Here is a 22,259-nt window from a genome sequence, read left to right as displayed (position 1 = left end):
AGTATGAGGTAGGACACGTTTGCATTTTTCCTTGATAGATCATCTAAACTCCTTAACCTTCGTCACATAATGGCAAACAGAAATACATTTCTATGAGGGAACATGTTTTAACAGTAAACATGATCATATGAGGATCTTTCACTGCATGCTGTAGTACACGTCAAATGGGGATATTTCAAATAACACACAATATGCATATTGAATAATTACTTTAATAACACAAAAATAGATTGTGTGTGTTTTTAAAGCTTTGTAAACCAAGATATTTGTTGCAAATGTAAATCCATTGTTAAAATGAAATCTGTATTCAGAGCACAGCAATTTTTTTAAGGCCAATGCTTGGATCATGTTGCTTCCACTTTCTGTTTTTACACAAACTTGTGAGGGGTTTGTTGCATTTCTCAAGCTTGGAATGTAATGCTATGTCCATGAGCAAAAAATTAATTCCTATGATTATTACGGTGTTTGATTACTGCAGTAGACTGGCTAAGAATAACCTATTCCACTGTCATGAGAATTGTACAAAATAACATTTTAATGTTTACACAAGTATTAATACAGGTTTGCATGATATATAGATAGATCTAGAATATAGATATAGATATAGATAGATAGATAGATAGATGTATTTATCTCTCTCTCTCTCTATATATAACAGATTGACTTTCTATCCTGTTTTATGGAGGCAACAAAAGAAATACTACAAAAATATATTTATGGATAGATTGATGGCCCGTGTGTTGAATTGAGCCCGAAGTAATACATATATTATATCGCAGAGTACTTTATTTATGGAGATTCTAGAGTTGTCATCATGCTAGTAAACGACTGAGTGTGAGGTGCTTCAAAGTTATCATTTACTTCCAGTACTGAAATTTACAAAATGCTGGTACTGTTTATTTATTTATTTTTTTGGGGGAGTTTTTCCTTGTCTTCTTAGAGAGTCGAGGCTGGGGGGTTGTCAAAAGGCAGGGCCTGTTGAAGCCAATTGCGGCACTACTTGTGTGGGTTTTTTTTTTTTTTTCTGGGCTATACAAAAATAAATTGTACTAAATATTACAAGTTGAGCATCCTGGCATCAGAATTATTTCAGATATTTTGGGATTTTGGACTACATGCATAGACACAATGAGATATCTTGGGGGATGGGAACCAAGTCGAAATGCTTAACTTACATATGTATACACCTTAAATACGTAGCATAAAGTTAATTTTAATACAACAGTTTTAATAATTTTATGCATGAAACAAAGTTTGTGCACAGTAGCATTAGTAGAATATATGTATCACGTGTTACATAATAAGCAAAATTAAGCTTTTAGTCTCCACGTCCAATGTTGTGTTTTAATTAAAAGATTACTGTACACAGAGAAGTAGTTTAAAAAAACAAAAAAAAACTCTTAAGTAATGCATGTAGATTGGGAGGTGGTCTGGCAGCTGTTATCGCACATGTTATGCTTTGTTATTGCACTCGTGGCTCCTGAAACTCCATTGGGTGACGTGCTTGTTGTTTGTGTGTTGGTACTTCAATGGGGGACAGATGCTCGAGTAATGGTGCTTTGGGCCAGTCTAAATTCAAATTGTGATTGAAGAAATTGGTTGTAAAGGGTAAGTACCAGCTAATGTGTTATTCACATCTGCTCATCAGTTAAAAAAAAAAATAAATTAGAGGAAACATTGGTCAGGGACCCACCAGGGCAAATGAGGTCAGGAGTGGAATTTTCCACTTGTAGCATCTTGTCAGTGCTCAAAGTTTCTGCGTGTAATGCCTACACCATACTGATACTAAGACTAATTTATGATTGTACCTGTTCAAACAAGCTGTGACCCATCATTTGCGCGATAGACATATGCATGCTGTCAAAATCGGCCCAACAAAATCGCGAAAGTTTCACTAAATATGAATTACTAATTTTAAAGCATATATAATAATGTTTATTTTAGACGTCAATATTATGAGACGCGGCATGCCATCAGCACGGCACGCAGATAGTCCTTAAGATCTTGCCCTGCATATGTAGGAAGGATTTCAAGCAAGGGCGTCCCACTCTCTAGCGCGCCGACAAAATCGCCACGACAAAATCGCATTTGTCGTAAACTAGTTAGCAGCTTTGTCGTCGCTCATTTGTCGGTCGCGGTTTTGTCGGGGCGCATATGTCTATCGTGCTTTTGTCGGTGAACCCAAACAAGCATCATACAATCTGCAGTGTTTAAAAATGATGCACTTGTTAACACAATAAAATACTTTTTATTTATTTTTATTTTTACTACTAATTACATTTTACACATGTCAAGTTCTCAGCCCCATGAAAACATTGGAATTTTCAAGCGATCTAATGCTTGGAATGATTCCATGTGTTATCTCCTTTAGCAAGATGACCCTTGCAATACTGTTAGACAGGTACTGTAATATCTTCAGGTTCAACTTTTTTGTTTTCTTTAATTTCTTAAAGTACTGCTATATCTCACTTTAACTGCTATGCTTATCAACAAGTTGGTGGACGACTAGCATTATCAACCATTTACATCAATGTAACACTAAGGTGTTGTACCGTGTTAGCCATTATGAATGTAATGAACGTAGTGAAAAGTCAAGCAAAATGACACCTTTTATTGACTACCTAGAAAGATTTCAATATGCAATCTTTTGAGGTAACTCGGGCATCATCTTGGCTGAAGAAGGGGCCTAAATTGCCTCAAAAGCTTGCATATTGAAATCATTTTAGTTCGCTAAAAAGTGTCATTTTGCTTGACTTCTCACTACATCAGTGTAAATTAATGCCATGTACCAAGACTCAGCTAGGGGTGATTTGTTCTTCTGTGTTATTCCATCATATTTCAGTAACATATTTATGTAGTACCAAATTTTGCATAATACTGGTATAGCACCATTTTAAAAATTTGCTACTTTGGTATTTTTCTTACTGGTATACTGCACAACACTAATCTATAAGCTAGAGAGGGAAGGAGTAAATTTTGCTATGATAGGAAAGCCAATTGCATATTTGACCACACACTCCCAGTATAACTAAAAAATTCAAGTTGATGCAAGATTGATCATTACATAGTTGATTTTTATTTTTGCAATAAATAAGCCAGATGTTTGAGGACACTTAAGTGGTATTATTAATTAAAAATGAATTTCACAAAATATACTTTGGCTCAATATTTTAAACTTTTACATATTTTAACATACAGGTAGTCCCCAGGTTACGAACATCTAACCTACGACTTACGAACGAGGCCACAGCTGCGACGCATGCGCCTCAGTAACTGCCGTTCCATCATCTTCGGTCTGGGGATGCTGCAAGCAGTGGCTGAAGGGGGGTGATTTCGCTGCTTGTGCAGTGTCTCTCGGGCAGCTCCTGCTGTCAAGCAGTGACCCGTGGTCCATTGTCACCGGGGCCACAGCTATCGCTCCTGTGCAGGATGATGGTTTGCTGCCCGCCCACTACGCGGCTGGTAATGCTGCAATTGCTGACGCAGTTGTGGCTGAACGGAGACCATTGAGGGTGAACGAGGTGGCGGGGGTAGCACTGTAGTGTGCCTCGGATGGCTGCCTGTTGAATTGGGGTTGCGCGATTCACTACCCGCCTTTGGCTGCATCGTGTTCGTTCTTGGTGGGCGGATGCTGCAGGCAGCATACTGTAGTGGAGGTGACTGTGTGGTGGGCGAGTGATGAACCCCCCCTCGCTGCCCCAAGTCATTTTCAATAGCAAGCCTGCTTGTACTCTTACACACATAGCAGGAAGTTGTCTCTTGTCAGTACATCAGACGTGTTGACGATGTGTGCCTTCCTGCTGTGATAGCGTGGTCAGTACTGTGCAGAAAAGCTCATCTTAACCTTTTGTCTTCACCCTTCAAGAATGTCTCTGAAACACAAATCTGATGCAAGTGCTGGTGATATAGTTAAGATAGTAAAAACCATCACCATTGAAAATAAAGTAGAAATAATAAAAAGGTCAGAGAGGGGTGAAACTCCAACATTCATTGGCCGAGCACTTGGTTACAGTCAGTCAACAATAACATTTATTAAAATAATGTACCTGTTCCGACTTGCATACAAATTCAACTTAAGTACAAACCTACAGTCCTTATCTCGTATGTAGCCCTGGGACTGCCTGTATTTGTATTTTTTTCTGCACTCGGCAAATCTCACTCTTATAAGTGTATACTGTAAATACAAATCTTTACACTGTTAAGATTTAATTTAGCACACAAGATTTTTGTAATGTCATGGCTTATGTTAGTCTTGGTTACATAATGTTGGGGTATTGTCATCTATTAGCAATAAAGAATATAATAGCGATATATGTTTTAGTATCCTGAATGATACAGGGACAAATATGGAGCTACGCTAGAGAAAGAAAAGGATTTATTTATAAATAAAATGTGGTATATTAAGTTGGCAGGCTCTTTGTGTATGTAGAGGAAATGAAAGAAAGTTTGAAGATAAAAGAGTAAAAGTAGTCAAGGCTAGGAAGGGGGACAAAGAACTGAGAAACCGCAAAGGATAGAGGAATGAGTGATGTTTGCCTTTTTGAGCAGATTGCTTACCTGAGCTGAGAATACTAAGCATCTGGAAAATTATCTGGATCTAGTTCCAAAAAGTGTGTGCAAGGCACTGTATTAGGGTGAAGTACAGTATGCTTTGCACAGTTTGAAAGAGTTTATGAATAATTTCTTTTCTTTGACTGGTACATTAATTGAGAGAGACCTTTCTTTGTGCCTCCAAAGATCTTCTACAGGTATGCACCATTACATTAATTGATAAAGTCTGGTAGTTCTACCGATAATTTCCCTAATCAGGACTCAAAGTTAATTTTTCAAGTTAAGTTTTAACACTCTGTGGGAGGTGTGAAATTATATTTGGGGAGGTCAAAACAAAGTTTTAAAAAATCCTTTATTAATATTTCAGGTATTTTTTTTTAATGTCCCATCTTATTCTTTCTTAAGTCAACAGTAGTTTATTCAAGTTTGAGTAGTTCAAGTTATTTTAATGACGGGCAGATAACAACAGTCCAGCAATTAGCATAAAAATGTGAAGTGTGCATGTTGATAATTTAAGAAGTTTGAGATATTTGTTAAAATATAGTTTAGCTTGTGCCCCACAGTAGTGCACACTGCTTAGGACTATAACTTTACGAATCCAGCCTACTATTTCCTGTGTCTGTTTTTATTCTGGGTACTCCGTTTTGGTTAAATGGTCCCAATGTGAGCGTGCATGGGTGGAACTTGTGATGGACTGGTACCTTTTCCAGGCCCTTTTCTTGCATTGTACCCAGTACAGCCAGTATCGATTCTTGCTCCCTGCTCTTTTGAGTTGGAGTAGATTCAAGTATAACTATGACTATTATTAGTTTGCCAGTGGAAATATTTGCTTTCCTGAATATACATTTCCAAAAGACCCTAAGGCCAGGTTTATACTTGACGCGACGCATGCTGTAGCGGATGCTCCTGCTATGCAAGCGTTTTACTGTTTATACTTGTGCTCATACTTTATGTAAATCTGGAGTAATCCAGCAGGTGGCAGTGCAAGATATTATCACAGAGAGAACATGTTCGGCTTCTCTGTGTTACTTCACCACATCGAACCATTCGTCAAACATCAAAGTGCGCACATCGATCCTGTAGGATCCACATAGAGGCTTTCTGTCACATGTAGATAGTAAACAGAGACTCTGATGTCACATTCCAACTTTTATCACACTGTGCCCCCCGACTTTTTACTGGTACTGCAACTTGCGCACACATCGCATTAGTTTCTGAGGACCTGCTCAGAGGACATGTCAAATGAACGCTGGGAACGCGTGGCAGCCATGATGCAGGCGCGTACGCGTTCTGAACATGAAGTATAAATGAGCCCTAAGAGAATGTAAAGGTAAATTGTATTTCCCTATAGGGAAAGTCTTAATTTTTTTTGCTGAAGTGTTCTTTAGCCTTCTACAGCTGTTATCCCTCAAACAGTGTTTGTAATCTGTTTGTTTATGTCACTGATTTTTACTTTTCAGATTCAGGTTAAACGTCAGTGAGCCCAGTACAGGCATTTTAAAGAACTGATGATTATATGCTTCTTTAAATTTGTCAACAAAGCCAAGATTTGGCAGCTGTCGGTTTGTCAAGTACGAAATCATTAAACAATCAAAGTTCCAGAATTTCTGTATTATTGGGATGAAAAAATAGTTTCACCTGGTTTTATCCTTTTAATTTAGCAAAGTTTCAAAATTCTTTTAAAGAGCAATGCAAGCACAGGACATTGCACGCTTCATCTCCTTAACTCCTGCTGCACACTTAGCAACTCTGCTTAACAGCTGATTGCCAAATTCCGCAGCTGTGAGTTCCATTCAAATCATTGGCAACAGGAAGGTAACAGACATCTTATGCATGCGACCTTAACAACATATAAACAATGAAAAGATAAATTGATTTCTAAGTAACAGATTTGACACAATTATAAAATAGTGATAAAATTTTTTTAGCTATTCTTGCAACAAGTAAAAGAGTCCTTAAATATGCGCAGAAAATTTTGTGCATTAAAAATTAGAATTTGCAGGTATTACTAACCTTTGTATGGGATATGTGCAATCCTGCTCTAAATTTTAATCTCCTTTTTCAAGACATTGTTGATGAAATGATGTAAACATATTGTCGTTATAGATTATCTCTCTCTGAATGTTAAAATGCTGAATCCATGAATTAAGTATGTGTAAGTTAAAAATGGCTGAACTGTAATATTGCCATATACATGGTTTGTACTAGTCCTGGAAAACCTGGAAAGTCATGAAATATTAACAAGACAAAAAACCCAGTAGTAAAAAGTCATTGAAATGTTAAATAAAGTGAATTCCAATAGTCACATCAGTGATATTCTCTATTAAAAAGAAAACAGCAGATCTTGTGTTTAGAAATGATTTGTGTTCATGCAGGAGAATGTCAACACTCAATGGTATGAGTCATGCTTGTTGTTTTTAAAAAAAAAAAAAATTTTTTAAATCAGACACGAGTGTCAGTAGGCTTTCTGCCCTAGGAACCAAATCAGTGGAACTATTCTTTAACATTTAAGTAATTATTTACTGCTCTGATGCGGATTTTTCTGCTCGTAAAATTGGTCGTTACAATAACATTTGATTAGAAGAATTCATGATTAATTGCAGAATTATGTTATTTGAGGGTTTGACTGGAGTGCCTCTTTCTCATGCACGATTTGGCTCATAAAGGAATCGGCACATTGTCGTCTCATAATAGGCTTAAGTTTCGAGTTTGCTATTTTGCTGTCCAGCCATTTTTAGGTATAGACCATCCTCAAGAAACTGCAACACACAGACACACACCCGTCGTCAGGATATCGGTGTTTTCGGTATCGGGAATCTTAAAACATTGAAAACCGGAGATCAAAATTTTTGATGAATCTAAAGCTTTTACTCCTCCCCCATAGACAATAGGCTATGGTGGGGAGGGCACAAAGCAAAAAAAGCAAAACACAAATAGTCGCATTATTGACACTTTTAGCCCAATTTGAAATGAATTCATTAACAAATTTGTGCATGCTTTCAGATTAAAATAACGCTACCAATCAAATGAGGTGTTTAATTTATATTGTCACACATTTATAAGAGTATATGGAAAAGATAACCAGATTTATCTCTTTTAAAAGTGTCCTCAACAGTCCCAATACATACATGAACAGTGGCTTATCATTCATTCTCAGATTGTAATGAGCACTTCTACAATTGTACATCAGTCTTAGCATCTGCCCGTTTTCTAACTGGCACATGCAGTTCAATGTTGTGGATCGAGGATGATGGCCTTGCACTCATCCATAGATCTGTTTATGGGACAGTGGGTATTTGGGAACTGGAAGTGCTAACAACCATTGCAGCAAGTAAATATCAAGGCAATATTCAAACAAACTGGCAATTTGACTTGTCTACACTCATACACGCTAAAAAACACGCAAGTTAGGACAAACAAAACAGCATACCTCGTTGCTAAAAACAAATCTGGAAACAATGAATCTGTGTCATTCATGTGGCTTTTGAAGTTCGTTTGTATAACACGTAACTTAAAGCACACATCATATGCACTATTTGAGCAGTACATTGAAGAATGTCAGGTCAGGTTTTGGAGCATGCACTGGTACAGCGCATTGCCGCATCTGCCACACAACGAAACAGCTCAGGATCCTGACTGAAAACTCTCCAGGCAAATGTGAGGTCAAGTTCAATCCCACGGAAAAGATCACGGTATCGTTGGCACAGTCAAGATCACTGAATCTTTTTTTACCAACAGGTGCTTCACAGCAGCTGAGCCCCACAGTTCTACCCAACACCCAGTCCATGAAAACATTGAACAGAGTAGAAGCAAGAAACACCCCTGAGAAACCCCAAAACTAGGGAAAAACACAGAGGTTCTGCCTCTACGCTGCACAAGATTCACAGTACCAGTGTACTGGTTGGCCATGATATCCAGCAACCTTTGGGGGATCCCACAAAGTCGAAGGATATCTCACAGAGCAGCTCGATCAACTGAGTTGCATGTTTAACAAAAATCAACAAAGGCTGGAAAGAGACTGTCGATATTTGTGTTTGCGCTCCATGAGAATCCCCAGTGCCAGGTTGCAGTCGATGGTAGACTTCTTAGGTGTAAAACAAGAATGCTGTGGATGGTGGTGGGTGAGCAAATGATCACAGATCCTATTTGAGAATGACCATAGCAAGGCGCTTACCCGGTACTGAGAGCAGTGTTCTACCCCTGTAGTTGCCACAATCCAGGCGATCACCATTTCCAGATAGGAGAGACAAGTTCTGGTTTCCAGTCTGTTGGAATGATGCTCCTCTCCCAAATGGATGCAGAAATTGCTTGCAATGCAAGGAAGGATAGCCTTACCACCAGCCTGGAGAAGTTCACCCCCGAAACCACAGATCCTTGCTGCCTTCCCTGCCCTTGGCTGGTTCACTACTTGTGCAGTCTCAGTTAGACTGGGTAGTTCACAACTAATTGGAGGATCAGCCTCAAACTGTGGACCCAGAGGTCTACAATGTCGTTGTTGCGAATCTCCGAGGAACAGATTTGAATGTGTGTAATGCTTTGATTCCTCGTAAGCAGGACGTGAGTCACTAGACCATAGATGGTGTGTCACTTGCCCACAGATTTATCTAGCAAACCCCTCCTAGTCTGCTCTCAGAGCCCTCACAGCCGTCCTCCTCAGTTCCCGCTACAGACCAGAGTTGCCATTGAGCCGTGCGCTGTGACTCCTCTTGATGATATCCAGGGTGTCCTGCAAGGTGGAACACCTCTTTCTGGGAACACTGGTAATACCAACACAACCCTCAGCAACCTTTAGGGTCTTATCACCGAAAGTCTCCCACATCACATTCCCACTACCTCACAGCTATAAATTTTTTGAATACAGTATACGACAGTGCAAGTTATTTTCTAATTCTGTATTTGTACGCAGGTATAAGCAATAACAAGGTGTGATTACTCACATAAGAAACCTTGAAAACCGCAAAACAACAGCACTGTAACAGGAGTTTTGAAATAATTGGTTCATCTAAAAATGGCAAGTTTGATTCCACAAAGGAAGCTTTAAAGTTGGAACAAGTTTAAAAGCTGAGGGCCAGATTTGGGAAGCTAAATCACAGTGAGTTTTTGATATTTAAAATTTGATTTAGCTTGACTCCTCAATTAAATATTACTCTTTAGTAATATTTTTTTTTAACCAGCCAATGATGCAAATATAAAAATCTTACAATTGCAAATGTTACAAACTTAACAGTGGTTCACTGACAAAGCACATTTTGAAAGCATGTTGTTACATTAAATGGAAATTCCATGAATTATCCTGGAATTTACTAATTTAGTGTTCTGCCTAAAATAGTGCTTGAATTTTTATATTTATTATGGATTTTAAGCAGTATTTTTCAATTACTGGATAGGAAATATCTGAATAAAATTAGACTGTGAGCTGACTAAGATAAATCGGGTAGTTTATGGTGATATCATTCTTTATAAACCCATTGCTGAAATCTCACAAATATTTTAAACCCCCCTTATTTTGTTACACTGGGGTGACTCAAGTCTGCCACACATTTCAAGACCTGTGTTGTATTTTTATATTTCTGAATGCTAATATTTATTTACTTAAATGATAGTTGAGTAACTACATGCTGCAAAATATTTTACAATAATAATAATGTAAAATGTTGCTTCCAGTAATTGTGAAAATCTAACAATTGTTTGTATTACATTTCACTTAAGACCTGCAAATTCTGAAAAATATATTAAAATGACTTAAGACCACATAAAATAAACAGCTTATTATAAAATGAGGATGGAATATTTTAACTCAACTTTTAAACTTAAACATCTCCTAAATTCCTCTTGACCTTTCCTTAAATTGTATTTGTGCCAGAGGCAGCTACCTAACAGAATTAAATCTTGAACACAAAACCTGTGACCTTTTTTTAAAAAAGAATAATAACACCTTCACTTTGCATGGACTTAAAGATGAACGAACAATGACATGTCGCAACATTCCCTAATGCACTTTGGAATTGTGGCAGGCATGCACAGGTGCTCCCTGTCAGCTTGCTTTATTTAAGAAAGTTAACATAGTAGATTTTTCACCAAGACAAAGAGTCTCCCTCACTGTCAATTGTGGGAGTCAGGAGGTAGCTATTAAGTTCAGTTTCAGCAGCAGTAGGGGAAGTGTGGTCGCTACTGATGCATACAAGAGTCTTCCCAGTGTCATCTTCTGCCTATTTTCACTGTGGTGGGCTGTGACTCTATAGCTCCACTGAGCCCCAGACCCTGAACTGGCTGAACTTGTTGTGCAATTAACAGCAGGCTCATTTAAGAGAGAGAGAGATGATTTGAGTATGTAAGTATTTTTAAATACATGCCAGTTATATTTGAAGCTCTTCACCCATCAATCATTCCAAATAATAAAAAAAAAAACAACTTTTGTGTCATAGTCTTCTCGGACAATAACGTTTTTCTTGATGTTTGTGGGGTTTTTTGGGCACATACAGGTTGTCTTGAATAATGGATCAAGGAAAGTAGCAGTGTTTAATATAATATGGACTGTGGGGTCCTTGTATTTTCTCATAATGTACTCCATGAAGTTATGGGAAAGAGTAGTGGAAGCTAAGTTAAGAAGGGAAATGATGATTAGTGAGCAGCAGTATGTTTTCATGCCAAGAAAGAGCACAACGGATGCAATGTTTGCTCCGAGGGTGTTGATGGGAGAATTATAGAGAAGGCCAGAAGGAGTTGCATTGTGTCTTTCTGGACCTGGAGAAAGCATATGACACGGTGCCTCGAGAGGAGTTGTGGTATTATATGAGGAAGTTGGGAGTAGCAGAGAAGTATGTAAGAGGGAAGTGTGACAGTGGTAAGTTCTGCAGTAGGAGTGGCGGATGCATTCATCATGGAGGTGCGATTATATCGGGATCAGCTTTGAGCCGTTTCTTATTTGCAATGGTGATGAACAGGTTGACAGATAAGATTAGACAGGAGTCCCCTTGGACTATGATGTTTGCTGATGACATTGTGATCTGTAGCAAGAGTAGGGAGCAGGTTGAGGAGACCCTGCAGAGATGGTGATACGCTCTAGAGAGGAGAGGAATGAAGGTCAGTAGGAGCATGATAAAATACATGTGTGGAAATGAAAGGAAGGACAGCCTTGCCAGTGGAATGGTGAGGATGCAGGAAGTAGAGATGGCGAAGGTGGATGAGTTTAAATACTTAGTATCAACAGTACAAAGTAATGGGGATCGTGGAAGAGAGGTGAAAAAGAGAGTGCAGGGTGGAATGGGTAGAGAAGAGTGTCTGGAGTAATTTGTGACAGACAGTTATCCGCATGAGTGAAAGTGAGGATCTACAGGATGGTAGTGAGACCAGCTTTGTTATATGGGTTGGAGATGGTGGTACTGACCAGGAAACAGGAGACAGAGCTGGAGGTGGCAGAGTTAAAGATGCTAAGATTTGCATTGGGTATGACGAGGATGGACAGGATTAGAAATGAGTACATTTTTTTGGGGTTGGCTCAGGTTGGATGGTTGGGAGACAAAGTCAGAGAGGCAAGATTACGTTGGTTTGGACATGTGCAGAGGAGGGATGCTGGGTATGTTGGGAGAAGGATTCTAAGGATAGAGCTGCCAGGAAAAGAGGAAGGCCTAAGTGGATTTTTATGGATGTGCTGAAAGAAGACATGCAGGTGATGGGTGTGACAGAGCATGATGTAGAGGACAGAAAGATATGGAACAAGATGATCTGCTGTGGCAACCCCTAATGGGAACAGCCGAAAAAAGTAGTAGTACTCCCACACTTTTTAATGTGTTTCAAGTGTTTTCATCTTCAACAAGTGAAGTACTGGTTGCACATTAGTCCCACTAACGTAGTCCTCTCCAGACAGTGCCTCTCTAAATTCCTGAAGTGGCTACAGTGCCTTATTCACTGACTTAAGGACCACTATGTTCTGCTATGTTGGAACCAGATGCTGTGTCTTTCTGTCATCAGATGGAAGTTGTGACAAAGCCTGGCGTTTCACTCAATCATTTTCTGCCTTGGGCCCAATTTGGTTGGGCTATCAGACCATTTGCTTTTTTAGTTGTGGGAGAAATGTCTTACCAATTTTCTGCACATCCTTGCAGCACAGTTAATGCATGTGTCACCTTTTAACAGCAGTTAACAACAGCTTTATTAACACTGTCATATATATGCTATATGTTAGCCCTAGCTAACATGCTGCATGCTGTGCTGACTAAAAGTTAAACGGGAAATCTTGATTTACATGTGCCCCTTGCCTGTAACTATATTACACTTGCATTAAGTCACCCTAAAAGTGTCTGGCAAACACGGTAAATATAAGTTGTGTAAGGCATAACAGAACGGCAAACCTTTTAACTTCACATTACTCTGTGTTATCAGCCAGTAAATTTCTAAAATAAAATAAACAGTTACTAATGGCAAAGTGCAGTCTGTGTCCCAAACACTGACGTCTGACCCAGTCATTTACTTCAGTTGCTTTGGGCATGTTTTTCACGTTGTCAGTAGTAAAACACACTAGCCAATCTTTGCATAAACGGCAGCTAGTGAACGCCACACATAATCCCATAGCTATGTTTTCTCCACCATGTTCTTCGGGGAAGTATTTAATTCATAGTCATGGTCGATGAAGTGAATTGTCAGACTTGTGTAGGGCATTGTTGTACTGCTTGTTGATAAGGTGCACAAAACCCCTTTTTTTTTTTTCCCTTCCACTGTATTTATTAGCTGCATGTCTTTACACAAGTAGTGGGTAATGGCCTGCATTAATTCATTTTGACACCAGGTCTCCTACGGTGAAGCACATTCAAAACCTGAAATTGTTAATGGTCTTCTCATTTAAAGCCAAAGTACTGCCATATGACAGATTTGCTAGCTTGTTTGTTGACCAAACCTTCTGCTTTTAAGTTAGAATTTTCTGTCTGCGATTATATCCATGTTGTCGCTGCCTTTGCCAGTAAATGAGTTGATGGACATTGAGTTGCTGTTGCTCCTTTTATGCATATGGTGAAATTGTTTTCTAGGATTGTCGGCAGTGTGAAAGGGACTCTGCTCAGAGCCTTTTAGTTTGTAGTTCAGTTACTTGCCTAATTTTAATTGCAGCGTAAGTTCATCACTGCTGCATATTTAATGTAGCGATATGTTTGCCATGGAGATGACTTGTTGCAATAACGGTAAAAATGCAATTAATCATTCAGCATTAGACTGAATTGTAAATAATTACTGCTTTATGGGTGGATTATATAGTTTAGACAATCTTTGAATTCAGGACCAAAGCACCCATGTGTTTTAAGACCTGCCAAATCTCGCGTATGATCAGTCCAAACAGTCAAATACTTTTTCAGCATCTAGTAACCGGCCATATTTAGGGGAAAAGTGAAAGCTGTATCGATAATAAACAATTGACAATGACAGATCCTAATCAATTTTGAATAAAAACATTTTGGACAGAGTGTATTAATTTATGTGTTATAGTTTTCAGTCTACAGGTTACAAGTTTAGCTGACAATTTAACATCTGTGTTAAGCTGTGAGAAGGGTCTATAGTTAACTTAAGGTAAAGTGTAAGCCAGTATTTATGCTAGGATTTAGGTGAGTCATTGAAATGGAGAAAAGAAGCATTATTAATTCATTTACAATCCCTAATTATCCTGATTTGTTTTTATTAAAGTTGAAATAGAGGCGAGGGATTAATTTCTCCATAGTTGCATAGCAAGGAGTTTACTTGGGCTAGCTCCTGATATAATAACATGGCTTCTTGTGCGTTTTTGTAATTCAGCGTGCCTTTATAATAGTGCATTCAACTCTGCTTTCATAGTAAATATATGGGCTTCTAAATCTAATCTTTTTGTGTGGACATGCTTTCTCAAGCTCTTAATTAATTAATTTATTTTTATTCTGGTTTGTGCCAAGTGGGAGTAAAACAAGAATGTAGTTTCTCACAAAACCTTTAATAGCTTCCTGTAGAATACTGGAATCTGAGGCAGTGCCCACGTTAATAGACAGAAATTCATTTAAGTCAGTCCTGAACTGCTCACCAAATTGTTGGTTTGTTTACATGGTATTGAAATGACATCTAGATATCTGAGAATGCTAGGACAGGACACTATGCTTAATGACACAATTATTTATGGTAAGATATGGAGGATGATCTAAAAAGGGCATATTTCAAGCTTGTATCCTGATGATAAGAATATATTATCAATTCTGGAGTATGATTTATGCCTATTAAAATATTTCGCTGAAGTATTTTTTTTTTTTTTCCTGAAAGATTCATGGCCCTAATGCTGTCTTCACATCATTGCAGAACTAACCTAGTGCCTCTGTACATGAATGCCACTTAACTGCTAATCTCACAGGGTAATTATCAGAGCATGGATATATCATAACATTGGTACCCACAATCAACTTTAAATAATAAAGCTGCATAGTTATTTCAAGAAAAAAATACTTTTGAAATGTCGTTAGGGTGTATACCAAAATAAACGCAAATTTTAATCCTCTGTTTTCATAAGTTGGATACAAAACCTTCCTTTGTTTTGACTGCCATCACCTGGATTGTAATGTTCAGCTTACGCATTGTCAAAATCAGAGACTTAAAAAGGAAGACACAACATGATAAAAGCTACTTTTGCATCTTGCAACATCATTTGACTCTGAAGTGGTTTTCTCGAATCAGAGCCACTTCTGTATTTAATCTGTGCAAAACTTTGAGGTAGCATGATCTGCACTTAGTACAATTCAGTCCATGAATGTTCAAGGAAGTAAAAACGTAACTTGTGGCAAAATTTATTCATCAGAGAACTAATGTGCAGACTAAGTGTGATGCCATGTGTTTTGCCTGAGGTAACTAAATATGTATTGTTCACACGGGACTTTAAAATGAAGACGTTAAAGTTACTATAATAAATTGTTTCATGGACTAGGTGCTCCAAAGCACATAAAGCCCAGTAAGTACCAAAAGCACCTCCAAAAATGCCCACTAGAGTTAGATATCACTGTCACACCCTGGAAATGAATAATGGCAAGTGCTGAATCTTTGGAATACTTTTTGTGAAGAAGAAATGTTTTATTTTACAATCACCATGAAGCTCAGTGAAGCACAAAGGCAAAATGGAATTGACTGAAACTCAAACCAATTTAGGGCCCTATGAAATCCATTTTAATTTTTTTTTCACAAATTCTGTTTTATTTTTTCAGATTTTTGTTTTTCTCCATCTTATTTTTCCCTGATTCAGATTTTTGAGTTTTTCCTCAGTTTCAATTGGCTCTAGGCTACTTGTTACAGCCTGAGCTGATATATTCTCAGACAGAAGGAGCTCTTTGTAGAGGTGAATATGTTCAGTGCAGTACCATACTCATTTAAACCAGTTCTTGTGGTAGTCTCTTTCAATGACAAAAAGGTTCACCATCTCCTTTTCCTGGCAGGCTTTTTGAAGACGGCACACTCCACCCATATTGCTACAGATGCAGCCTTACTGAAATTGATGACATGACCCAAGCAGGTCTAATGCATACTGTTAGGCATTAACCCCTTTTTAATACTTCCTCGTATGCTTTCAGACAGTATGATGCACTGTCTGTAACTACTGCTAAAATGTCATTAAGATTCAGCTGGTTGCTGCAAAGAGACTGAAGTACTGCCTGTGTGAAGGCAGAAAAGTTGCAGCTCTACATAAAGATAACATCTGCCAGAAAATACTGGTCTTCACTACCTGTGATTGTAATTTTGTAAAATATTTCTAATGATTCTTAAACTTTTAATGTTTGCAGATTGAAAATGTACATAATTAAATCTGTAGCTTAAAAAGCTGTACATCTGTAATTTCATCTACTGCATATCTTAAAATAATTACAAAGCAAAAACTAACCAATCTGGGAGATGCTAAATTCGGGATTTAACACTAGAATTACCAGAGCCTACAAAAATACTCAAAAATCCATCTGACCTTAAATCGCTTCTCACCTCTCCATCCTGTAAATGTGTGGATAAGCACCAAACAGCAAGCAGCCTACTATCACATGCACAGTTTTCTCAGCTCAAGTCTGTTTACCTGCGTGTCAGTTGCTTAGAGTTGTTTAGAGTGAGAAGTCAAGCAAAATGACACCTTTTATAATTGCTATATCGTTATTTGGAACACTTGCATTTCATGTGTGTTCCGCGTCTACCACGATCTATGCACAGTAAACACATCGTTAAAACAGAAACGTTTTTCATGTTTTAGTAATAATTGACAAAATGTAGACATGAAGTGTAAAATGTGTGAAGCCTGAAGTCCAAATATCAAAGAAACACTTCACAAAAGGTATAAATATAACAGAACAAGTGCGCTTTTATTCAAAAATGTAACTACAGAAAAAAAAGCTGCATTAGTGTGCGACATTGACACAGATTTACTATGACTGCCTCAGTGGCGCAACGGTATCAACTGCTGACTGGGAATCAAAAGGTCAGGAGTTCAATCCTGCACGACTCCGTTTTGAGAAGTGAACTGCTCTTATTCTTACTATTTTAGAATAAAAACATACATTTAATTTCAGTCTGTAATAACATTTTTCTGCAGGAAAGACTGATAATATTGGTTAAATCTAATTTAATCAGTTCAATGACTTGCGGTAAATACATCCCGTACAATTAGAACTGACCACTTTTATTACACTATTGGTACGTAGACTTATCTTGCTCAACTGGAAGAATCCTAACTTACCTATTTTAAGTCTTTGGGTAACTGATGTTATATAAAATTTTAAATTGGAAAAAATCAAATTCTCACTCACTTACTTAGAGGATCTGTATAAAATTTTTCAAAACCTGAGAGGATCTAATCAGTAAAATTTTCTTGCCACAAATCTTTCAAAGAACAGCAACCATATGTTGTTCAGCGACACCAAGCAAATGAGTTTGACAAAGACGGCTCTCATTTTCTAGCAGAGCTCCTCCCTGTTTACAATGGTTTTTCAAGCAGTTTGTCTAACTCCGCACATATGGCCACAAAGTCCTCCACAAACTGACATCTTTCATCTGACAATTTTGTTGTTTCCTCTGTTACCTGAAGGGGAACACTCATTGATCTTAATTTTTCCTTGTTTTAGATTTGACGTGATCATTGCAAGTATCTTTTCGTGTCCAGTCTATGTTATGCTGGCAAACCTTGCAGAAAAGTTGTTGTCCAGACTCAAAGCTCACAGTGATATTGTTGTGCAGTTAAGATTGCATTTCTTAGTTTTTTCGGTCATAGCTGGGTTATCTGATACTACACACTTCAACATTTCCACCTGCTAACTTACTTGCCTTAAATGAGAAAACATACACAAACAACAAACTAGAAAAACTGTTTGTCTGGTGATTGTATGAATGACCATTTTATTTGTTGAAGGTGACTTTGCAGTAGCATTTGTGACTTGTGAAATTGTAAGGCTTTGTGTGTTTTTTGTTATAAGAGGTTGTAGTCGCAGTATCTAGATGAAACAACTTCTATTTAACATTCTTTACAACTGCCATGGCCAGTAGTTGGTGTGGTTAATTTTTTTTCCAATTTTAATTTGAACCTAAACAGGATGTTGGAAAAAATATATAGGTGGATCTTGCTTAATACTTTAGCTCTATCTTTAAAAACAAATTGGCAAACAATATATATGATTCAAGATTACAGGGAGCTAAAGTCTATCCTAACAGCATTGGATGCAAAGAATTAAATAACCCTGGAAATATGTACTTACTAACTAAACCATGCTCTTTCATGTGGTATAATTTTCTTTATGGTAGAATTTAACATTCATGGGCAATATGCATTTGAAATACAGGCATGAAATGATGTTTTCATTTGTGTTTTTATTTTATTTTATTTTTTTAATTTTTTAATAACTCCTAAATCAGAAGGTTTGATTTCTTTCTGGTAGGTACCTATTTGCTAAAGAGCTATAACATGATTAATACCTATCAACAGTTAAAATAACTGATGGGGTTTACTCTACAGCATGAAAGATTTTTTTTCCAACAACTTCTAGCAAGCCATAGATTGGGTAACATGCAGCTGTTAAAGACATATAATACTAAACTATAATCTCTGAAAATGTAATGCATCTAGCAGCAACTAATGAAGATAAAAGCCTAAAACTTTGCACACTAGTTATTGGGTACAAAGACGTTATTTTCTGCAAGTATGATGCAAATTGACGATGGTCAGTCATGAACATTTTTTTTTTTTTTTAAATCTATTGATTTTACACAGAATGCCTCAGAAACATTTTACTGTTTTAAATATACTTGTCCTTTAGTGTATACTCCTGTGTCTGCTAGTAATTTAGTATTTAAAATTCTCTACTTAAGCAAAAAATTAAATTGACATTTTCTGTTTCGTTTACTTCTGCTTTGAGCCTATACAGGGGGTCCTCGGGTTCCTACAACAGTGATGTAACCCAAATTTTGGTGTAAGTCGAAACACACCGTAGCCTAAGTCACTTGCCTATCCTAACGCATTTAAAATCATAATCTAGAACATAAAAACACAACTAAGCCACAGAAAAAGGAAAATGACATAATTATACTGTACTGTAGTAACAGAAAAAATGACAAACAATGAAGAAGAAAAAAATCCTTACCTTTCTTCCTTCTGATCTCTTTACAATGTCTAATTTCACTTCTATCATGATCGCTTTCCTTTTCTTCGAAGCACTAGCATCTGAAGACTCTGACTTTCATTTAGGAGCCATAATAAAGGCCAAAATGTCGCCAAACAAAGCAACACAAACGAAACACTTCCTCTGCTCGCAACAAAACTAGTTTGCCAACTCCCTCACTCATACACTACGTTACTGCGTATTTTTCTGCTGCGCGGAACCAAACTAGTTTGCCCACTGTAAAATATGGCTGGCCATGTACCCCGGCCAATACCCCCAAGCCGCCAGGTGAAGCCCTCCTTGCAGCATGGAGGTCCCCAAAAGACCAGCAGGGCATCATGGGCAATGGAGTTTTTATGCACCGCCCTGCTGGATGCCCTGGGGGCCACGAGAGGGAGCTGCAGGGAGGACCGAAGAGTTCTTCGTTCCCTATGACCCGGAAGTTTGTCATAGGAAGAGCGACGGGCTTCCGGGGTGAGAAAGTATCGTTTACCCTGACCCGGAAGGAATAAGGACTTGTGGACTGTTGGGTTGGGAACACTTCCGGGTCGGGGGATATAAAAGGACTGTGGGAGCTCCCAGACGGCGAGCTGAGTTGGGAGGGAGGGTGGCTAAGCGTCTGGGAGTGGAGGATTGTGATTTATTGTATTGTTTATTGAAGAATAGTGGAGTGGTGGTGCTTTGTGCACAATTATTATAATAAATAATTATTGGACTTTTTATCTGGTGTCTGACGTGTGGTCTGAGGGTACAAGGGTGCGAGAAAACCCTAATTCTGTCACACCACATAGTCTGTAAATACGACACTTAATGGCAAAAGCCAAAACACTCACGTCTCAGTTTTTTAGTTTTTATGGGAGTGAGCGTTGTAAACTCGAAACGTTGTATATCGAGATGTTGTAACCCAAGGACCCCCTGTACTATAGTTATGTTCGTAGCCTAAGATACGTTTTACGAGTTTATACTTCTACGTTACGCTGTAGTGCAGGCACAAGCCTGAACGCTAGTTGGCAGTATTTCTTGCAGATAAGAAAAGCTAATTATCCATTAAAACAGTGGCAGTTTTTGCTCTTCGTGCCTTACTACTCTTCTTGCTGCACATTTTCTTCCATAGCTGAGCATATTTGTCCCTGAAATTTTTTCACTTTTCCATGCCTTTGGTAAATTCCAGACCAATTTTTACCTAATATTTAGGGCCACAAATTGATCACCAACTAATTTGTTTTTATTGTGTTATGATGGGGTATCATAAACGTGTATATTTTCTAACTTCTTCCTCAAGCCTTCCCTCGATCTGCTCCAAGTTAATTCAGAATAGCTCAATATAAACGGAACCACATTTCAGTAACTATGCAGTTACCAAACTGGCCAATCGGAATCATAGTGTTGACGTTTTTGAGGAGGTGCATGTCAGACTGCACCATAGTTACAGCATAGGAGGATACATGGGTTCTGGCATTGACTCTATGCAGTAGTATAAAGCAGCCTTAAAATACATGTTGCAGTTCTTTTTGTAGTATAATGCTGACTTTACCATTTGTCATGACAATCTAGAACAGATGTATCAAAGACAGAAATGATACCCAAAGCTCCACAGCATTTATAGCGCTGATAATCCAACCATAATCTTCAGAAACTAAGAAACAGGAAAGGGCTCACACTGAGTTGACTGCACCATCAATTTTGTTGTTCCTTTGTAAAAGTGACAATGACAATAAAGATCTATCTAAATTTATAAATAATGCCTATAATATCAATGACATGTTGGTAGTGTAATGTAACCTTTAACCAGTTTCAGGGAATTGGAACCAGCAGTATCTGGCACAAGACAGAGGGTCTCAGTTCATCACACAGGCCTCAGACAAACACACACACACTGATAATTTGCAATAATGAGTTAACCTAAACTGCATGCATTTGGGAATGTGAGAGCTAAACAGGAAAACTCATGAAGACATTGCTGGGACATGCAAGTTCTAAATTTGGTACAAGATTTTAACCCAGAATGCCGGCTCTGTGAGGTAACAGTGCTAAATACTTTACCATTGAGCTGCCTATGTATTTTGTAATACATTTTTTTTTTTTATGCATCTTTAACATTAAATTTGATTTTTGTTTTGTAAATACAAATACTTGCTCATCTAATGTTGTACTACAATCTGCAGTTGTCTCTGTTTTTACTTTTTATATTACATATTTTTGACTTTTTGGGTAATGATATATATTTGTTTCTTCTTCCAACCCCAAATCAGGTATAACTGTGAAGTCATGAGTATATTTTGGCCTTAACTTGCTTCCTGCATTAAGACAGCGCTTCTGATAATGTCCAGTTCGGGCTACCCTCCAAGCCAGGGATCGTTCAACACAGACCAGAGCCGCTATACTCCACACGCTGTACAGTACAACTTCACAACTTCCCGACACCAACAGGTAAACTATAAACTTCTATTTGTTTTTTCATGGGTATAAACAATGTCAGTAATGATTCTTTACCACAAAGTGTAATGTGATCCTTTTGTTTTACTGTCTGAACTACTTTTTTTTTATTTTGAAAATTCACTAAAACTGAAAAATGTTGCATTGCTTATTGATAGTTGTATAGAGAAGAAAAAGACACAGATCAAGAGGGCTGTTGGTTCTAGTGTATGATGCTGGATATTATGGCCAGCCTGTACACTGGTAATATGAGTGCTGCGCAGAGTGGAGGCAGAACCTCTGCATTTTTCCCTGTTGATTCTGGTGTTCGTCAGGGGTGTGTTCCTGCTACTACTTTGTTCAATGCTTGCATGGACTGAGTGTTGGTCAGACTCCTGCGGTCCAGTGGCTGAGGGGGATCTGTTGGTGAAGAAGATTCACTGATCTTTGCCGGTGATGCTTTTATTTTTGCAGTGTTAATGTAGGCTTTGATCGGGGCTCTCGAGAGGCTATATATATGAATTTTTTTTTTTTTGTTACAGAAAAGTGAAAATTACTTTTTATAATTAAATTTTGTTGCGGGTACTAATATGACAGCTTGTAACTGTGAGAAGCATTCTGTTTTCTTTTATACAATATATATTATGGATAAATGTTTTTGTACGTATTTTATTC

General features: G+C 37.9%; 1 protein-coding gene across 8 annotated transcripts in view; it reads left to right on the top strand.

The window, feature by feature from the left end:
• Positions 1 to 22,259, top strand: part of ncor1 (nuclear receptor corepressor 1) — a 201,191-nt gene that overhangs the window by 3,223 nt on the left and 175,709 nt on the right. For all 8 annotated transcript variants that reach the window (XM_039757063.1, XM_039757058.1, XM_039757064.1 and 5 more), the window contains exon 2: positions 21,422 to 21,599. In XM_039757063.1, the coding sequence (XP_039612997.1) occupies positions 21,492 to 21,599 (108 nt within the window). In that variant the 5' untranslated portion in view covers positions 21,422 to 21,491. The remainder of the gene's footprint in view (positions 1 to 21,421; positions 21,600 to 22,259) is intronic.

The sequence above is a fragment of the Polypterus senegalus genome, chromosome 6 (assembly GCF_016835505.1).
Source record: "Polypterus senegalus isolate Bchr_013 chromosome 6, ASM1683550v1, whole genome shotgun sequence".
In the NCBI taxonomy this organism is placed as follows: domain Eukaryota; kingdom Metazoa; phylum Chordata; class Cladistia; order Polypteriformes; family Polypteridae; genus Polypterus; species Polypterus senegalus.
This window is presented reverse-complemented; position numbering and strand designations above follow the sequence as displayed.